Raw genomic sequence first — 14,109 nt, 5'->3', positions numbered from 1 at the left:
GGTTGATAGATGGATAGATGTGTAATAAAGCAAATATAGCAACATTTTATTCATAGAATGCAGATGGTGGATAGATGGGTATTCATTGGATAAGTCTTTCCACTTTATGCATACTTGAAAGTTTTCATAATAAAATATTGGGGGAAAAAAAGATAAAATTTACCTTCAACACGAATACATCTCCATGCCTGTGTTATCTGATGGGCTAATGTTGACTTCCCAACTCCCTTAAAAAGAGAAATGTTCTTTAAAACCCAATATATCTGTCACTTGCCAATGAAACAGATATACCAATTTTTAAAGATTCTATTGATGGTTACTATCATATTACATCAATGTTATAAAATAAAGTAATTTTTCTCATTTTTTATAGCTTCATTTTTCTCCACTAATTTTTGCATATGCCACATCTCCTGAAGTGATTTAAATAAAATTTTCTAAATTAAGAAAATAGCCTTGAAATCAGGAAGCTATACCATTATGGCATCACACTGTTTTGATTGTCAAATTTTGTAATTTTGATTACCAAATTATTGTGATTATATTGAGATTCTTCATTTTATTTCCTTCCTAAAGTTTATAATCATGAATGTTTTGACAAACTTCCATTTAGTAATTTTCAAGGGCAAAAATTCCTTCTTAACTGACATTTTGTAAAGTATCATGTTTTTCAGATGAAAGGTTATTTGCATGGAGTAACATTTGCATCTGGTTGCTTTCACTGTTGATTTTTAACTGTATTACGTTTTTGTTTGTTTTTTATTTAATTTTTTATCATTTTAATTTCAAATATTAAGGGGCATATTATGTTTTTGGAAACATAAGTGGTCGGAACCCTTTCTTGTTATCTGTCCCAGGGTCCATATAAAATTAAGGACGGGACCCAGCTCTTAATCTCCATTGTTCTGGACAGACTCCTTAATTACCCAGCTCAGGCCTTCTAATGCTAAGTGCCAACTAGCTCAGTGGCTGAAAATAGCTCTTATCTAGGGGGCCTCACTAGAACTGCCTAGAAAGGCAAACTATATCACAACAGCCACTTGGGTTTCTTCCTGTTTTGTGGAAAGACAATACATAGGTCCTCTGACACTGTGGTCTCCAACCACAGGACCACAGTCCACGGCATGTTAGGGCCAGAGCTGCAGAGGTCTGCCACAACCCACCACTGCCCTGCTTCCCCTGGCCACCCCCCACCCAGTGGAAAAATGATCTTCTATGAAACTTAGGAAGCAGGGTGCCACAGAGCAGGAGGTGAATGGAGGACATGCAAGTGAAGCTCCATCTATATTTACAGCTGCTCCCCATTGCTGGCATCACTGCTTGAGCTCCACTCCCTGCCTTCCCCAAGCCCGACTCTCCGTGGAAAAACTGTCTTCCATGAAACAGGTCCCTGGTACCCAAGAGACTGGGGACCACTGTATTGGAGGTAAGGGCTAAGGCATATTGTCTCCCAGCATCTTCAGGCATTAACAGGAGACCCTCCTAGCTCGTATCAATAGTGTCCTACCCTCACATTTCTAGAGAGCCTCACAACAAATTTCAAAGAAAGTTTTATATACAAATCAAGTCTGAAATAACCTTACATGACATTCTACCAATAATTGTCATGGTGCAGTGTTTTGATGAATTAATTTCCTCATAATATAACAAAAATATAAATACAATATAGATTCCTTTTCAATTATAGTGTATAAGACAGAAAGTTATGAATTTATAACAAATAGTATATCAGATTTTAAGCCATACAATGAAAATCTATCAGACAATCAAAAAACTAGCACAGTATGTGGTTTTCATTATTGTATGTTAACTCATAAGGTTGTGATTTTAAAAATAAAAAATTCTACTAAATAATACAAGACATAACTTACTGGTTTCCCAAATACAGCAAAGCAAACAGGTTTGGACAACAAAAAATTTTTTTCAGTTTCATCTTCACTAAATATATCTGCAAAAGGAAGCTCTTCTGTCTTCTCTTGAGAAATCATAATACAAAATACTGTAATAAGAAAGAGTAAGATTGTTAAAGTGCCTAATTTGGTTGGAGCAGGCAGGATAAACTAGGGAGAGCTGAAATATACTGTGAATTTACTTAGCCCAGAAACCATTTTACACTCCTAAATATATTGATTTTGTCAGTAATTGCAAATAAGTTAAACTTATCTATTAAAACAATAGTAGGCTTTTGGTTTGAACAAATACAAAATCTAACTATATATGATGTAAAAAAGAGAGCTCAAAGTGTTTCTGAAAGACCAAATCAAGAGAAAAACCATATATATGCATAAATACAGAAAAATGTCATTATGTACATATTATATTAAAAATCAAAGTTAAATATGTTATATACACACACATGCACATACACTATCTCCATATAAAATTTATATAGAGTGTATATAAATGTACATGCTTATGTGTGTATAAATTTTATGTAGAAATAGAAAATATAACACTAGCTAAATTTATTAGATTCATAGTTTCAGAAATGCAGAAACAATGCAGAAAATGTTTATATTCACTGTGTCATATTTTATAAATGTCTGTAAGAACATATATTTATTTTAAAATTATTTTTGGAAACTGTTTGCTACTTTGAGCTACTGAGTGGATTTCTAGGCACAGAACCCCAATTTTAAACATTATATCCATAAGAACTAAGTTTTCAACTTACAATAGCTCTTTTAGAGTCAATCAGAAACAGACCAGGTCAAATTATTTTTTTACAAAGTTTATTTTTGTACAAAAACCATGTCTTGTTTTCAAGCACTTAAAGACTATTTATATATTTATCCTCATAAAATATTTACAAGGACTCATAGGATATGTCTGTTAAGTAAATATTAAAAATAACATAGGACATATTTCTTGATCACAATAAAATAATGTTAAAAATAATTATATAAGTATTTTCAAAAGCTACTAATTCAATTCTTGAAAATTAAAAAGAAAAAATGAACAATATTCTTCTAAATATTACTGGATCAAAGAAAAACTTGAAGTGAAAATTATAAAATATTAACAAAATAATGATAATGTTATTTATTGGAACTATTAAATAATTAAAATTATATAGCAAAAATATCTTTTTAAAAACCAATCATTTTCTCTAAGACCAGTAATAATAAAAAATTCTCACAACTGCACAAAAGCTACAAAAGAGGTGTGAATAAATTTAGTAAGAAATGTACACTAATGATATATAGGTGCACTAACTATAAAATTTTGCTGACAGATACTAAAGAAGACTCAAATAAATGAAAAACCGTAATATATTTCTGGATGGGAAAATTTAATTTTGTAAAGTGACTATGCAACTAGAAGTGTCCTTCATCTGCTGGGTATGTCAGACAGATCAAGTCCTAAAGTTAGGTAGATGCAGCAGTAATCCATTGAACAATGAAAATGGAACACTGGAATTAGGCTCAAGCAGGTCTGGAAGGCACAAATAAGTTCTATAAATAAGCAGCCCAGACCACCGTGTCCACCTGTCTTTTGTGCACCATCATGTCTTTCAGCTCACACCTCATGTGGAATTCCCTAGGAAGGAACAGCTGGCAGAAAACGAAAACAATATTCATGGAAGAATCACAAAGTATTGGTGCGAGCTGTTAATTGAACGCTTCCAGGCTTTAGTTCCACTCCCAATAACCCTGAAAAAAAATGGCAATTAGGGGAAATTCTCCTGGCAGCAGAGTTTTAAGCAGTATTCCTAGGCCCTCAATTTGGAGGACAATCCTGAATGGCTTCATCAAGAGCCTAAAAGGAGCAAGATCAGAAGATAAAAGTTCTGGGGAAGGAGCCTGTGATTAGACCTGTGAGAATGGTGTAGCAAACACACCCTAAGGTAACTTCTAGTGAGTCACACTCTTATATGATCTCCTTTCCTTGAGTGCCAGTGGGATCTGTTACTTGCTTTTAAACATAGCAAAGGTGATAGAAATGTCACTTCCATGATTACGTTACATTATATAGGACTCTATCTTAGCTGGCTGGAGAGAGACTACCTGTTGGCTTGGAAGAAGCAGCCATGTTGTCAGAGGACCACATGGCAAGGAACACCACATGGGTGGCCTCCAGTAGCTGAGAGCAGCCCCGGCCAACAGACAGTAAGAAAACAGAGAAATCAGTCCAGCAACCACAAAGGGATGACTTTTGCCAACAAATATGTAAACGAGCATGGGAGTGGATTCTTCCCCTGTCGCATCTCCAGACGACAGCACAGTTAAGCCAACATCTGACCGCAGCTTGTGAAACCCTAAGCAGAGGACCCAGCTGAGCTATGCCAGGACTCTTGGTCATGGAAACTGTGAGATAATAAATGTGTGTGTTTGAAGCTGCTAATTTGTGGTAATTTGCTATGCAGCACAGAAAACTAATGCAAGTGGACACAAAATATGTAGATCTTTGTGTCTCATAAAGCACACACCTCAGTAAAGGCACTGAATAACCAGGTGGACAGGATGATATCCAGTAGGTGCCAGCCAGTCTTTGTCCTTGGTCACCTCAGTGCTTGCATAATGGGCTCATAAACAGCGTAGGCACGGTGGCAGGGATGGAGGTGGCAGAGGCTATGCGTGGGCTCCACAAGGCTCCCTCTCACCAGGCTGATCTAGCTACTACTACTGCTGAATGCTCTACCTGCCCACAGCAGAGACTGAGGCTGAGCCCTCAACATGGTACAATCCCTTGAGGAGACAAACCAACCATTCAGTGACAAATTGATAACACAGGACTCCTTCGCTATGGAAGGGGCAAGTGACATGTGTTCCCGGTATGTGTTTGCTTTCCCTACCCTCGGTACTTTGGCCAGCATCCCTACCTAAGAGTTTTGAGTGTGTTTCATTCACCTCCATGGGATCTCATATAACATTGCCTGGGATCACAGGTCCCTCTTTACAGTAAAGGAGATATGACAAGAGGTAAGTGAACATGGGATCTCATCACATGCCACCTCACCTAGAAGCTGCTGGTCTGACAGAAGGTTGGAATGGCTTCTTAAAGGTATAGCTAAGGCACTAGTTTGAGATTGTGTGGGATTGAGACAGTGTACTTCCAGATGAGGAATATGCTTCTAACCAAGGGTTCTAAGTAGGAGTGGCCCCTCTCATCCGGACTCTCAGTGATTGATTTGGGGAATTTTCATTTCCCTTCCAGGGGTGGGGAACCTCCGGTCTTGGGGCCACATGTGGACTTCTGGATCCTTGAGTGCAGCCTTTTGACTGAATACAACTTTTACAGAACAAAATCACTTTAATAAGGGACTTGGGTTTGGTTAAGGGGAGAGATGGATCTATTAGGGTGCCTTGTAAAGATTTCTAAAACTAAATTTAAGACTCTTGCTGCCACCTAGTCATTTTTGGTTCCACTAGCCTGTAGGGGTTACTGCACTGGGAAGTGGAGATAGGCTACTGCTATATGATTGGGGTGGGGGATGTATGTCTTGAACTCAGGGGATCCTCTGAGACACCCCTTGATGCTTTCATGTCCAGTGAATGGGTAATTGCAGCAATCAAAACCTCACAAGGACATAGTAATCAGGGGCTTATACTCTTCAGGGATCAAAGCTGGTTATCCAACTAGGCAAACAACTTAGACCAGCAGAAGTGCTAGCCAGGGGTAAGGAAAACCTAGAGTGGGTAGTAAAGGAAGGACATGATGAATTATCAATTACAGACCTACGATTAATTGTAGTAGTAGAGTCTATGGGATTGTCCCATTTGTCTTCTTTTTGTAAGTCTTTTTCTTTTAGAAATTCGGACTAGCCACTACCTTAAAGAATCAGTGATGGGATGGTGTGAACTTAATGTTGGGGAAGAGTGGATATAAGTGGTGCAAAAGGGGGAGTGTAGAAGATGTTATTAGTTCCCCATCCCTATCCACTTGACATGTACCTCTTCTATAGAGCATGGCTAGCCCAACTTCCAAAGGCCAGCATGTGTGACTCTTTGCCTAAGGGCTTTCTCCAGCCGCCAGAACCCACTCTGCCTGAGCACAGGGCAGACAGGATGTTCAGTGAATCAATGCTCTGCCATAGCAGGCTTCAACCAATAACTGATGGGAGGTGGTGAATAAATATTCCAGCTCCCTTGCCCCTTAAGAGGGGATAACTCTGAGACATGCATTCCAGTATTCCCTAGTGAATATTCAGCCACAGAGAAGTTTGCTTGATAATATTCCCTTTACTAGTTTCTTTCCCCTCGCTGCTGCTATTTCCTGGGATATAAACTACTTCCCATATAAACTACTTGCCTTCAAATTTTTGTCTCAGGATCTGCTTCTGGGTGAAACTAAGATAAGGTATGAATGGAAGTGCTTAATTATAGTATAATATAATAATGGAAAACCAGAATTCTACAGATATTTTAAGAGTTGTTATCCCATATAAAAACGTGCAAACATTTAGCTCCTATTCAGAAGCGTTGGTCTCCATTACGAAATAGAACAGAGCTAAGTATTTTTCCCAGTTAAAAGATCCAAGTCAGTGCAAAAATGCCAGAACTGACATGACCACCTTTCAAACTCACAGCTAATGGACTCGGTGAGCATTGTGTGGGGGAAGGGCACGCCTCTAATCCTGGCTTGGATGAGGGAGGCAAAGTCATAACACGTAACCAAAATGTTTGTACCCCCATAATATCCTGAAATAAAAAAAAGAGAGAGGAAAAATAAAAGTAATAACAATTTATAAAGAAAACAATCACAATAACATATAATTAAAAATTTGTTTAAAAATTGATTTCTCAATTTTGAATTTACCATATAATCTCTAATATAATATTATGTGTTTATGCTACAATTCTATAAACTTTTTAAAAAAAGTTTCACTACACTTTTAGCAGTTGAGAAACCCTAGAGCAGTGGATTCTGAGGTTCAGAGGGGTCACGTCTCCTGGGAAACCTCGCACTTCCGCCTTAGGCTAGGTTAGCTGCCACTCCACTATGTCTTATACTCTCGTAGTAGGTGTTCAGCAAATATTTGTAGGATAAATATATTCGTCGTTGAAAGGAGAAGTAGTTTTAAAAAGTGGATTTACAAAAAGATCCCGAAGTTTAGTTTTGCAAGCAAAGGAACTGATCTGGGGTCCCCGCAACAGGTGAGGTCCCGTGCGACCCATACCAAAATGCATGTGGGCGGCGGACAACGACCCCGCCGGCACCTGGAGAAGGGTCACTTACCTGGCGCCCGCGGACCCCGCAGTCCCGGCAGCAGCCGCCTCAGAGGCTCCGCGGACTGTTGAGCGGTTGCCGGGGAAACCTCCCGCGGCGCGCGGGGACTCGCGGGGCGGGGCCTCAGGGGGTGGGGCCGCACTTCGCTGGTTTCTTTTTTTTTTATTCTAAGTATTCACTTTTGTACCTAATTGTGTATTCATAACTGTAAAACACTCCTTTTCATAAATATAGAAGAGGGTGCATACCTTGTCGGTTTAGGTCACACGCACGAAATAGAAGAAACCTTATTTTAACACGGAACGGCCGGACTCCAAAGCCAGCGCTTGTTTCGCTACACGACGCTCAATAGTCCACTTTTAAAATCCACACACGGTTAGCCTCAGACACAAATACGTGGCAAAGTGCGAAATTTCCCCTTTTAGGTGATTAAAAAAATTTCCTTGGATCACACAGCCTCGGTACAACATAACCCTCAGAAGGAAAAAGCAGGCAACGAAGAGAGGTGAGGGGGAAAACATCCACACTCAGTGAAGGACCGTCGAATGGCACATTTCCAGGAAAATAAGGGCAGAAGTAGGTAGGGAAAAAACAGTCCAATTTGGGAATGGATCTATCCAGCAACTCGGAGAACCCGCTTCAAAAGAAGCAACCCAATCCCAAACCTTCTCGGTTTTTCCAAAGGGAGGGAGGAGACAAAAAAAAGAGAAACTCAATAAATCCTCTGGCATTTTCTCCGCCCACTTTTTCTATTGCCCTTACTAAAGATGGCGCTCTTAGCTTCTTCCAGCGGCAGTACGCAGGTTCTGGGATCCTCTATGCGCCCTATCGTGCATCCTCCAGCCCTGCTCCCGCCATGACTGGGCGGGGCTGGCCTGGAGGCGGGGCGCGGGCATCCGGAAACACCTGAGCTGTAGCTGATCCTGGTTGTAGTGCCCAGGAGGCTGGACCTGGGGCCTAAGGTCTGAAGTGTTTACTCGCCGGGTCTCCTAGGGCGGTCCAGCGGCTGGTGCCCTGGCGTGGGGCCCTCACTTGCTCTCGCCATGCCCGTGGCCGCCGCCCCCATCATCAGCTCGGTCCAGAAGCTGGTACTCTATGAGACCAGAGCTGTGAGTACCTAGGGCGGCGGGCTGTGGGCAGGAGGGTGGCTGCCGGCTGGGTAGGTGTGGGGCCCTAGGGCAGAGGATGCACCCGCCTCCCTCACCTCCCTCCCAGTCCCAAATCCCTGTCATACACAGCCTTGGGGGAAGCTAGCCCTCCTGGGCTGTGCCTAGGGGTCTTCACCCTGTTTTCACACCCAGGGCACTGCTGCGTTTGCATTTACTTATTTCCACTTAGGAGCCATGGGTGGAACACACTGGAAACAGGTGCTTGTGGTACCCCAGGAACTGTTCATGAGGTTCTGTACGAGTTACTGGATTCTTTTCAGCTTTCAGAAAGTCTGTAAAAGTTCTAAAGTTCACAAGTTACAGTACAGGCAGGATATGAAAAAAATTTGACCTATGACTAGGTAACTTTTCTTCTTTCCTCTTCCATGGTATATCATCACCGTGATTGATGTTAATTATGTGCGCTTTTATTGCAGAATTTTTTGTTCTCTTTTTCCACCCTTATTTGAAAGGAATGAAAAACATTCCTTTGTTTGAAGACAGCTAATGTGTTTGGGTAACATTATCTTTTCACTTTTTTCAACACAGCATTTATTTATTTATTTTTATTCAAATGGCCATGTATGTAGTGAATAAGCAGATCAGTTTTTATATATTTAGGTTACTAGTTCCTTAATTAAGGGAATGGTGTTTATAGAACTTCATACTTTGTCATTTTTGTGGTTGGAAAGCAAATTTGATACATTATAGCTTTTCTACATAGGGTTACCACAGTGATACTAGGGTCTGTGTTTAAGATTACTCAGTTCGTGGTAACAAGATTGCATATGCTGGATACTTGCATAATACTCTTCACATTGCCATGGAGTGTCTTATATGCCTTCAGTGAAACTTGGGTTGTCTCCATTAGAGGAGTACAAGAAGGTACTTAACAGTTTCTTAATTATAAAGTAGCCCTACTAGCATGTCTGGCTTAGGTCATCAGGAGTATAGAATCACTATTGATCTTAAATTAATTTTGCTGACAACTTCATTTGATTATATCTAGACCAGAAGATGAAATTATATAATAAGCTGTATTTGCAAGTATCTTTTGTTCTCTGAAAAGAGTCATATAGGAATATCAGTTGACATCGAAATGAAACCTTCTTTCTGTAAAATGTGCTGAAAAATGTCCCTAGTTAGAAACATAAATAACTTAAAACAGAGAAATTTCAACCCGTTACTCAGGTGAGCATTCATGAGAACTGGTGGAGTTGTTCTGTCCTTTCTACAGCACAATTTATATAATAGGGCTCTTCTCAGAAATCTTCAGTGGCCCCCTTTCAGAAGAGATTAAACTTTGAATCCCTTAGTTTGGCATTCAAAGCCAAATATGATTTGTCTTCAACTTGTCTTGTATTTAATTTAATATCAATTTGTCAAACACTTATTGAGGATCCACTATGTTCCTTATGTGCCTTATTCTGAAGTAAAATTGTACTGATTTCAGTTCCCTATATATACTCTGTGTTTTTCTAATGCTCTCTGTTCTTACAATGTCTCTTACCTTCCTGTCAAAACCTTGCTGATCCTCATAGCATAGAATTTCATATGAATGGAATTGTACTGTATATATTCTCTTAGGTCCAGCTTCTTTTGTTCAGCATAATGTCTTTGAGGTTCATCCATGTTGTTGTGTGTATCAGTAGTTTTTTCTTTTTTATTGACAACTATCCCATTGTATACATATTCCAATATTTGTTTATCTATTTTTCCTATTGATTTGGGCTGTTTCTGTGTTTGGACTGTTGTGGATAAGCCAGCTGTGAGCATTCTTGAACAAGTATATTTGTGGAGATGTGTTTTCATTTCTCTTGGTTAAAAACGTATGAATGAAATTGCCAGTTATTGGGTTCATGTATCTTAGAACTTTGGAGAACTGTTACATAGTTTTTGTGAAGTAACTGTATCATTTACACTCTCACCAGAAATGTATGAAAATTTCTATTGTTCCATATCCTTGCCAACATTTGGCATTGTTGGTCTTTTTAGTTTAGCTACTCTAGTAGATGTACAGTGGTAAATCATTATAGGCTTCATTTGCATTCCCATAAGGACTAATGATGTTGGGCATCTTTTCATGTATTATTGATCATTTGTATATCTTTCCTTGAGAAGTATCTGTTCTTTCACTCACTTATAAAATTGGGCTGCTTGTCTTTTTACTATTGATTTGTAGGAGTTCTTTATATATTCTGGAATCAAGTCCTTTGCCATATATGTGTTTTAAATATTTTCTTCCAGTTGTGGCTTGCCTATTCATTTTTTTAATGATCTTTTGATGAGCAGAAGTTTTAAATTTTGATTCAGTCCATCTTATCCTTTTTTTTTTGCTTTTGGAGTGCTTGTTTTCTGTGTCGTATCTTTGCCCACCCCCAGATCATAAAGATATTTTCTTGTGTTTCCTCTAAAATATTCATAGTTTAACTTTTATGTTTAGTCTGTGTTTCATATTAAATTAATTTGAGTATGGTATGATGCAGGGATAGTATTACTTATCTATTGTGGTATAACAAATTACCCCAAAACTTAGTGGCCTTAAACAATAATGAACATTTAATATTGCACACAGTTCCAGCAGATCAGAAAACTGGGAGTGACTTAGCTGAGTGGTTCTGGCTCAGGGTGTCATGAATTTGCATTCAAGATGTCAACTGGGTTGCAGTCTTCTGAAGGTTTGAATGAGCTAGAGGATTTACTTTGAAGATGGCTAACTCACATGCCTGACAAGTGAGCTTATTGTTGACGAGGGGCTTCAGTTTCTTGCCTCATGGACATTTCCATAGAACTCCATGAATGTCCTTAGGTGGTAGTTGACTTCATCCAGATAGAGTGAGGTGAAAGAAACAAGGAGAAAGCTGCAATGTTTTTTATGATCTAGCCTCAGAAGTCACATCATATCATTTCTGCAATATCCTATTTGTTATAGAGATCAGCCCTGTTCAGTATGGGAGGGCACTATACGAAGGGCAGAAATACTAGGAGATGTGAATCCATAAATGTTCTTGGAGGCTAGCTACTATAGAGATTGAAGTTCATTTTTTCTATACATCAATTGTCCATTGATACAAATGTCCTATGTATCATTTGTTGAAAAGACTGTCCTTGCTGTACTGAACTTTTTGGTACCTTTGTGAAAAATTAGTTGACTGAATAAATGTGGTCTATTCCTAAACTATTTTGTTCAATTTTGGTCAATTTGTCTTTGTTATGCCATTATCACCTTGTCTTGATGATTGTAATTTTATAGCTAAGTCTTGAAATGGGGAAGTTTTCCAATTTTATTTTTTCCCCAAGTTTTTGTGGGCATTCTAGTACTTTTGTATTTCCATATGAATTTTACAATAGACTTATCCATCTCTAATAAAAAGTCTGTTGGGATTGTGATTTGGATTTCACTGAATCTGTAGACCAGTTTGGGGAGAATTGAAATCCTATCATTTAGAAAGAGGAACACTTCTTTCTTCCCAATCTTGATGCTTTTTATTTATTTTTCTTGCCTTATGGCTCTAGCTAGAACCTCTAGTACAAAGTTGTACAGAAGTGGTGAGAACAGACATTTGTGTCTTGTTTTTGATCTTAGAGGGAAAATAGTCTTTCACTATTAAGTGTGATGTTGGTTTTCATAGAGGCCCTTTATTAGGTTGAGGAAGATTTCTTTCTATTCCTAGTTTGATGGCAGTTTTTTTAAAAAAACATGAATAGGTATTGAATTTTGTTAAATGTTTTTTCTGTATCTGTGTATGACATTTCCTTTATTTATTTATTATGGTCAATTACATTAATTTTTCAAATGTTAAACAAACCTTGGATTTTGGAGGTATACACTACTTGATCATGCTTCAGTATTGTTTTCATATATTGCTAGATGCTTTCTGCTAGTATTTTGTTAAGAATGTTTGCCTTTGTGTTCAGGATATTGGTCTAGCATTTTCTTAAACATCTTTGTTTGGCTTTGATATCAGGGTAACTCCACCTTCATAAAATGAGTTGAAAAGTGTTCCTTATGTTTTCTAAAAATGATTATACAAGATAGGTATTGTTTCTTTTCTCAATGCTTGCTAGAAATCACTAGTGAAACATTTGGAGTTGGAGTTGCTTTGTGGGGTGAATTTGGTAATGATAATACTCTCTCTAATGAATATAGGCCTATACAGATTTTCAGTGGATCTTGAATCAGTTTTAATAAATTGTGTTTTTCAAGAAATTTCTTCACTTCATCTTGTTGAATTTATTGATATCAAGGTATCTGTAATTCTTTTGATGTCTGTAGGATTTGTAATAAAATTTCCTCTTTTATTCTTGACATTGGTATTTTGTGTTCTCTTTCATTTTTTCTTAATCCATCTTGCTAGGGATTGATTCATTTTTATTAATCATTTGAAAGAACCAACTTTTGACTTGGTTAATTTTCTTTATTGTATATTTTCTGTTTAGTCAATTTTTGCTTTTAGGCTTATTATTTTCTTCCTTGTGTGAATTTTGCATTGATCAATGTCTTATTCTGTTTGGGGTGCTATAACAAAATAATATTAATATAAACTAGGTTGCTTATAAGTAATTAACATTTATTTCTCACAATTCTGGAGGCTGAGAAGTCCAATATCAAGGCACTGGCAGATTCAGTCTGGTGAGGGCATGCTGTCCCCTCACATAGTAGAAGGGGCAAACAAACTCCCTCAGGCCTCTTTTACTAATTTTATTAATAAATGGGCACCATTCTCATTCAGGAGGACTCTGCCTCATGATCACCTCCAAAAGGCCCCACTTCTTAATACTATGACATTGAGGAATTTTGGGAGGACACAAACATTTAGACCATAGGAATCAATTGATCTTTCTTTAGCTTCATAAGGTAGAAATTTAGATCATTGACTTATTTTTTTTCTAATATAAAGTATTTAAAACTATAAATGTAAATTTAAAAAGACTGCTGACAAATGGGTAGAGTATTAGTAGCCTGAACAGCAGAGAAAGCAGTATATCCTGACCTGCAAAAATATTGTATAATTAGTCTGGAAAAAAAAAAAAACAAACATCTAATAGAAAAGGACAAGGACATGAATAGGTAATTCCACAAAAAAAGAAGTATGAATATGAAAAGATTTTCAACTTGCTAATTAATAAAACAATAAAATGAAAGTAGATTCCTATTTTCCCTATCAGAATGGCAAAGATTGGCCAAAGTCATTATTGGCAAATATTTGAAAGAAATGGGCACTCTTGTTTTGGTTGGTAGGAGTGTATTTACAAGTTGAGCATCTCTAATCCAAAAATCTGAAATCCAAAATGGTCCAAAATCCAAAGCTTTTTGAGTGCCAAGATGATACCACAAGTGGTGATGCCAGACAACCACAGATTGTCCACATGGGTGGCTGAGATAGTGACACCTTTGCTTTCTGATGGTTCAGTGTACACAAACTTTGTTTCATGCACAAGATTATTTAAAATATTGTAGGAAATTACCTTCAGTCTTTGTGTATAAGGTATATATAAAACATAAATGACTTTGTGTTTAGACTTGAGTCCTATCCCCAAGATATCCCATTATGCATATGCAGATATTCCGCAATTTGAGAAAATTAGAAATCTGATTTACTTCTGGTCCCAAGCATTTCAGATAAGGGATACTTGACCTATAATTGTTTATGAAGCAATTAGGACACACATAAAGAGGCAAAAGAAACAGTGGGCAAGATGGAGTGTCTCTTGTCTTGAGCCTTCATTTAGAAGGATAATTAGGTAGACTCATTCCTAAGGTGAAGTTCAAGTTGTCATTGTTACCTCC

The 14,109-nt window shown here is 37.9% G+C and overlaps 3 protein-coding genes across 4 annotated transcripts in view; 2 read left to right on the top strand and 1 right to left on the bottom strand.

Moving 5' to 3' along the window:
* AK9 (adenylate kinase 9) overlaps positions 1 to 7,922 on the bottom strand; it is a 110,828-nt gene extending 102,906 nt beyond the window's left edge. Inside the window, exons 1-3 of one of the 2 annotated variants that reach the window (XM_012753170.3) lie at positions 7,419 to 7,922; positions 1,872 to 1,999; positions 164 to 227 (exon numbers count right to left, since the gene is read on the bottom strand). In XM_012753170.3, coding sequence (XP_012608624.2) covers positions 164 to 227; positions 1,872 to 1,988 — 181 coding nt within the window. In that variant the 5' untranslated portion in view covers positions 1,989 to 1,999; positions 7,419 to 7,922. Of the gene's footprint in view, positions 1 to 163; positions 228 to 1,871; positions 2,000 to 7,179; positions 7,240 to 7,418 lie in introns of those variants that run through there. The other variant, XM_012753169.3, reaches the window with a different exon arrangement.
* The window catches only part of CDC40 (cell division cycle 40), a 487,800-nt gene that overhangs the window by 72,938 nt on the left and 400,753 nt on the right, over positions 1 to 14,109 (top strand). The gene's annotated exons all lie outside the window — the stretch shown is intronic.
* The window catches only part of FIG4 (FIG4 phosphoinositide 5-phosphatase), a 104,122-nt gene continuing 98,044 nt past the window's right edge, over positions 8,032 to 14,109 (top strand). Inside the window, exon 1 of the mRNA XM_012753173.3 lies at positions 8,032 to 8,279. Within this exon, the coding sequence (XP_012608627.3) occupies positions 8,214 to 8,279 (66 nt within the window). The 5' untranslated portion in view covers positions 8,032 to 8,213. The remainder of the gene's footprint in view (positions 8,280 to 14,109) is intronic.

This window comes from Microcebus murinus, chromosome 5, assembly GCF_040939455.1.
Source record: "Microcebus murinus isolate Inina chromosome 5, M.murinus_Inina_mat1.0, whole genome shotgun sequence".
In the NCBI taxonomy this organism is placed as follows: domain Eukaryota; kingdom Metazoa; phylum Chordata; class Mammalia; order Primates; family Cheirogaleidae; genus Microcebus; species Microcebus murinus.
Note: the sequence above shows the minus strand (reverse complement) of the source record. Positions and strands in the feature narration are given on the sequence as shown.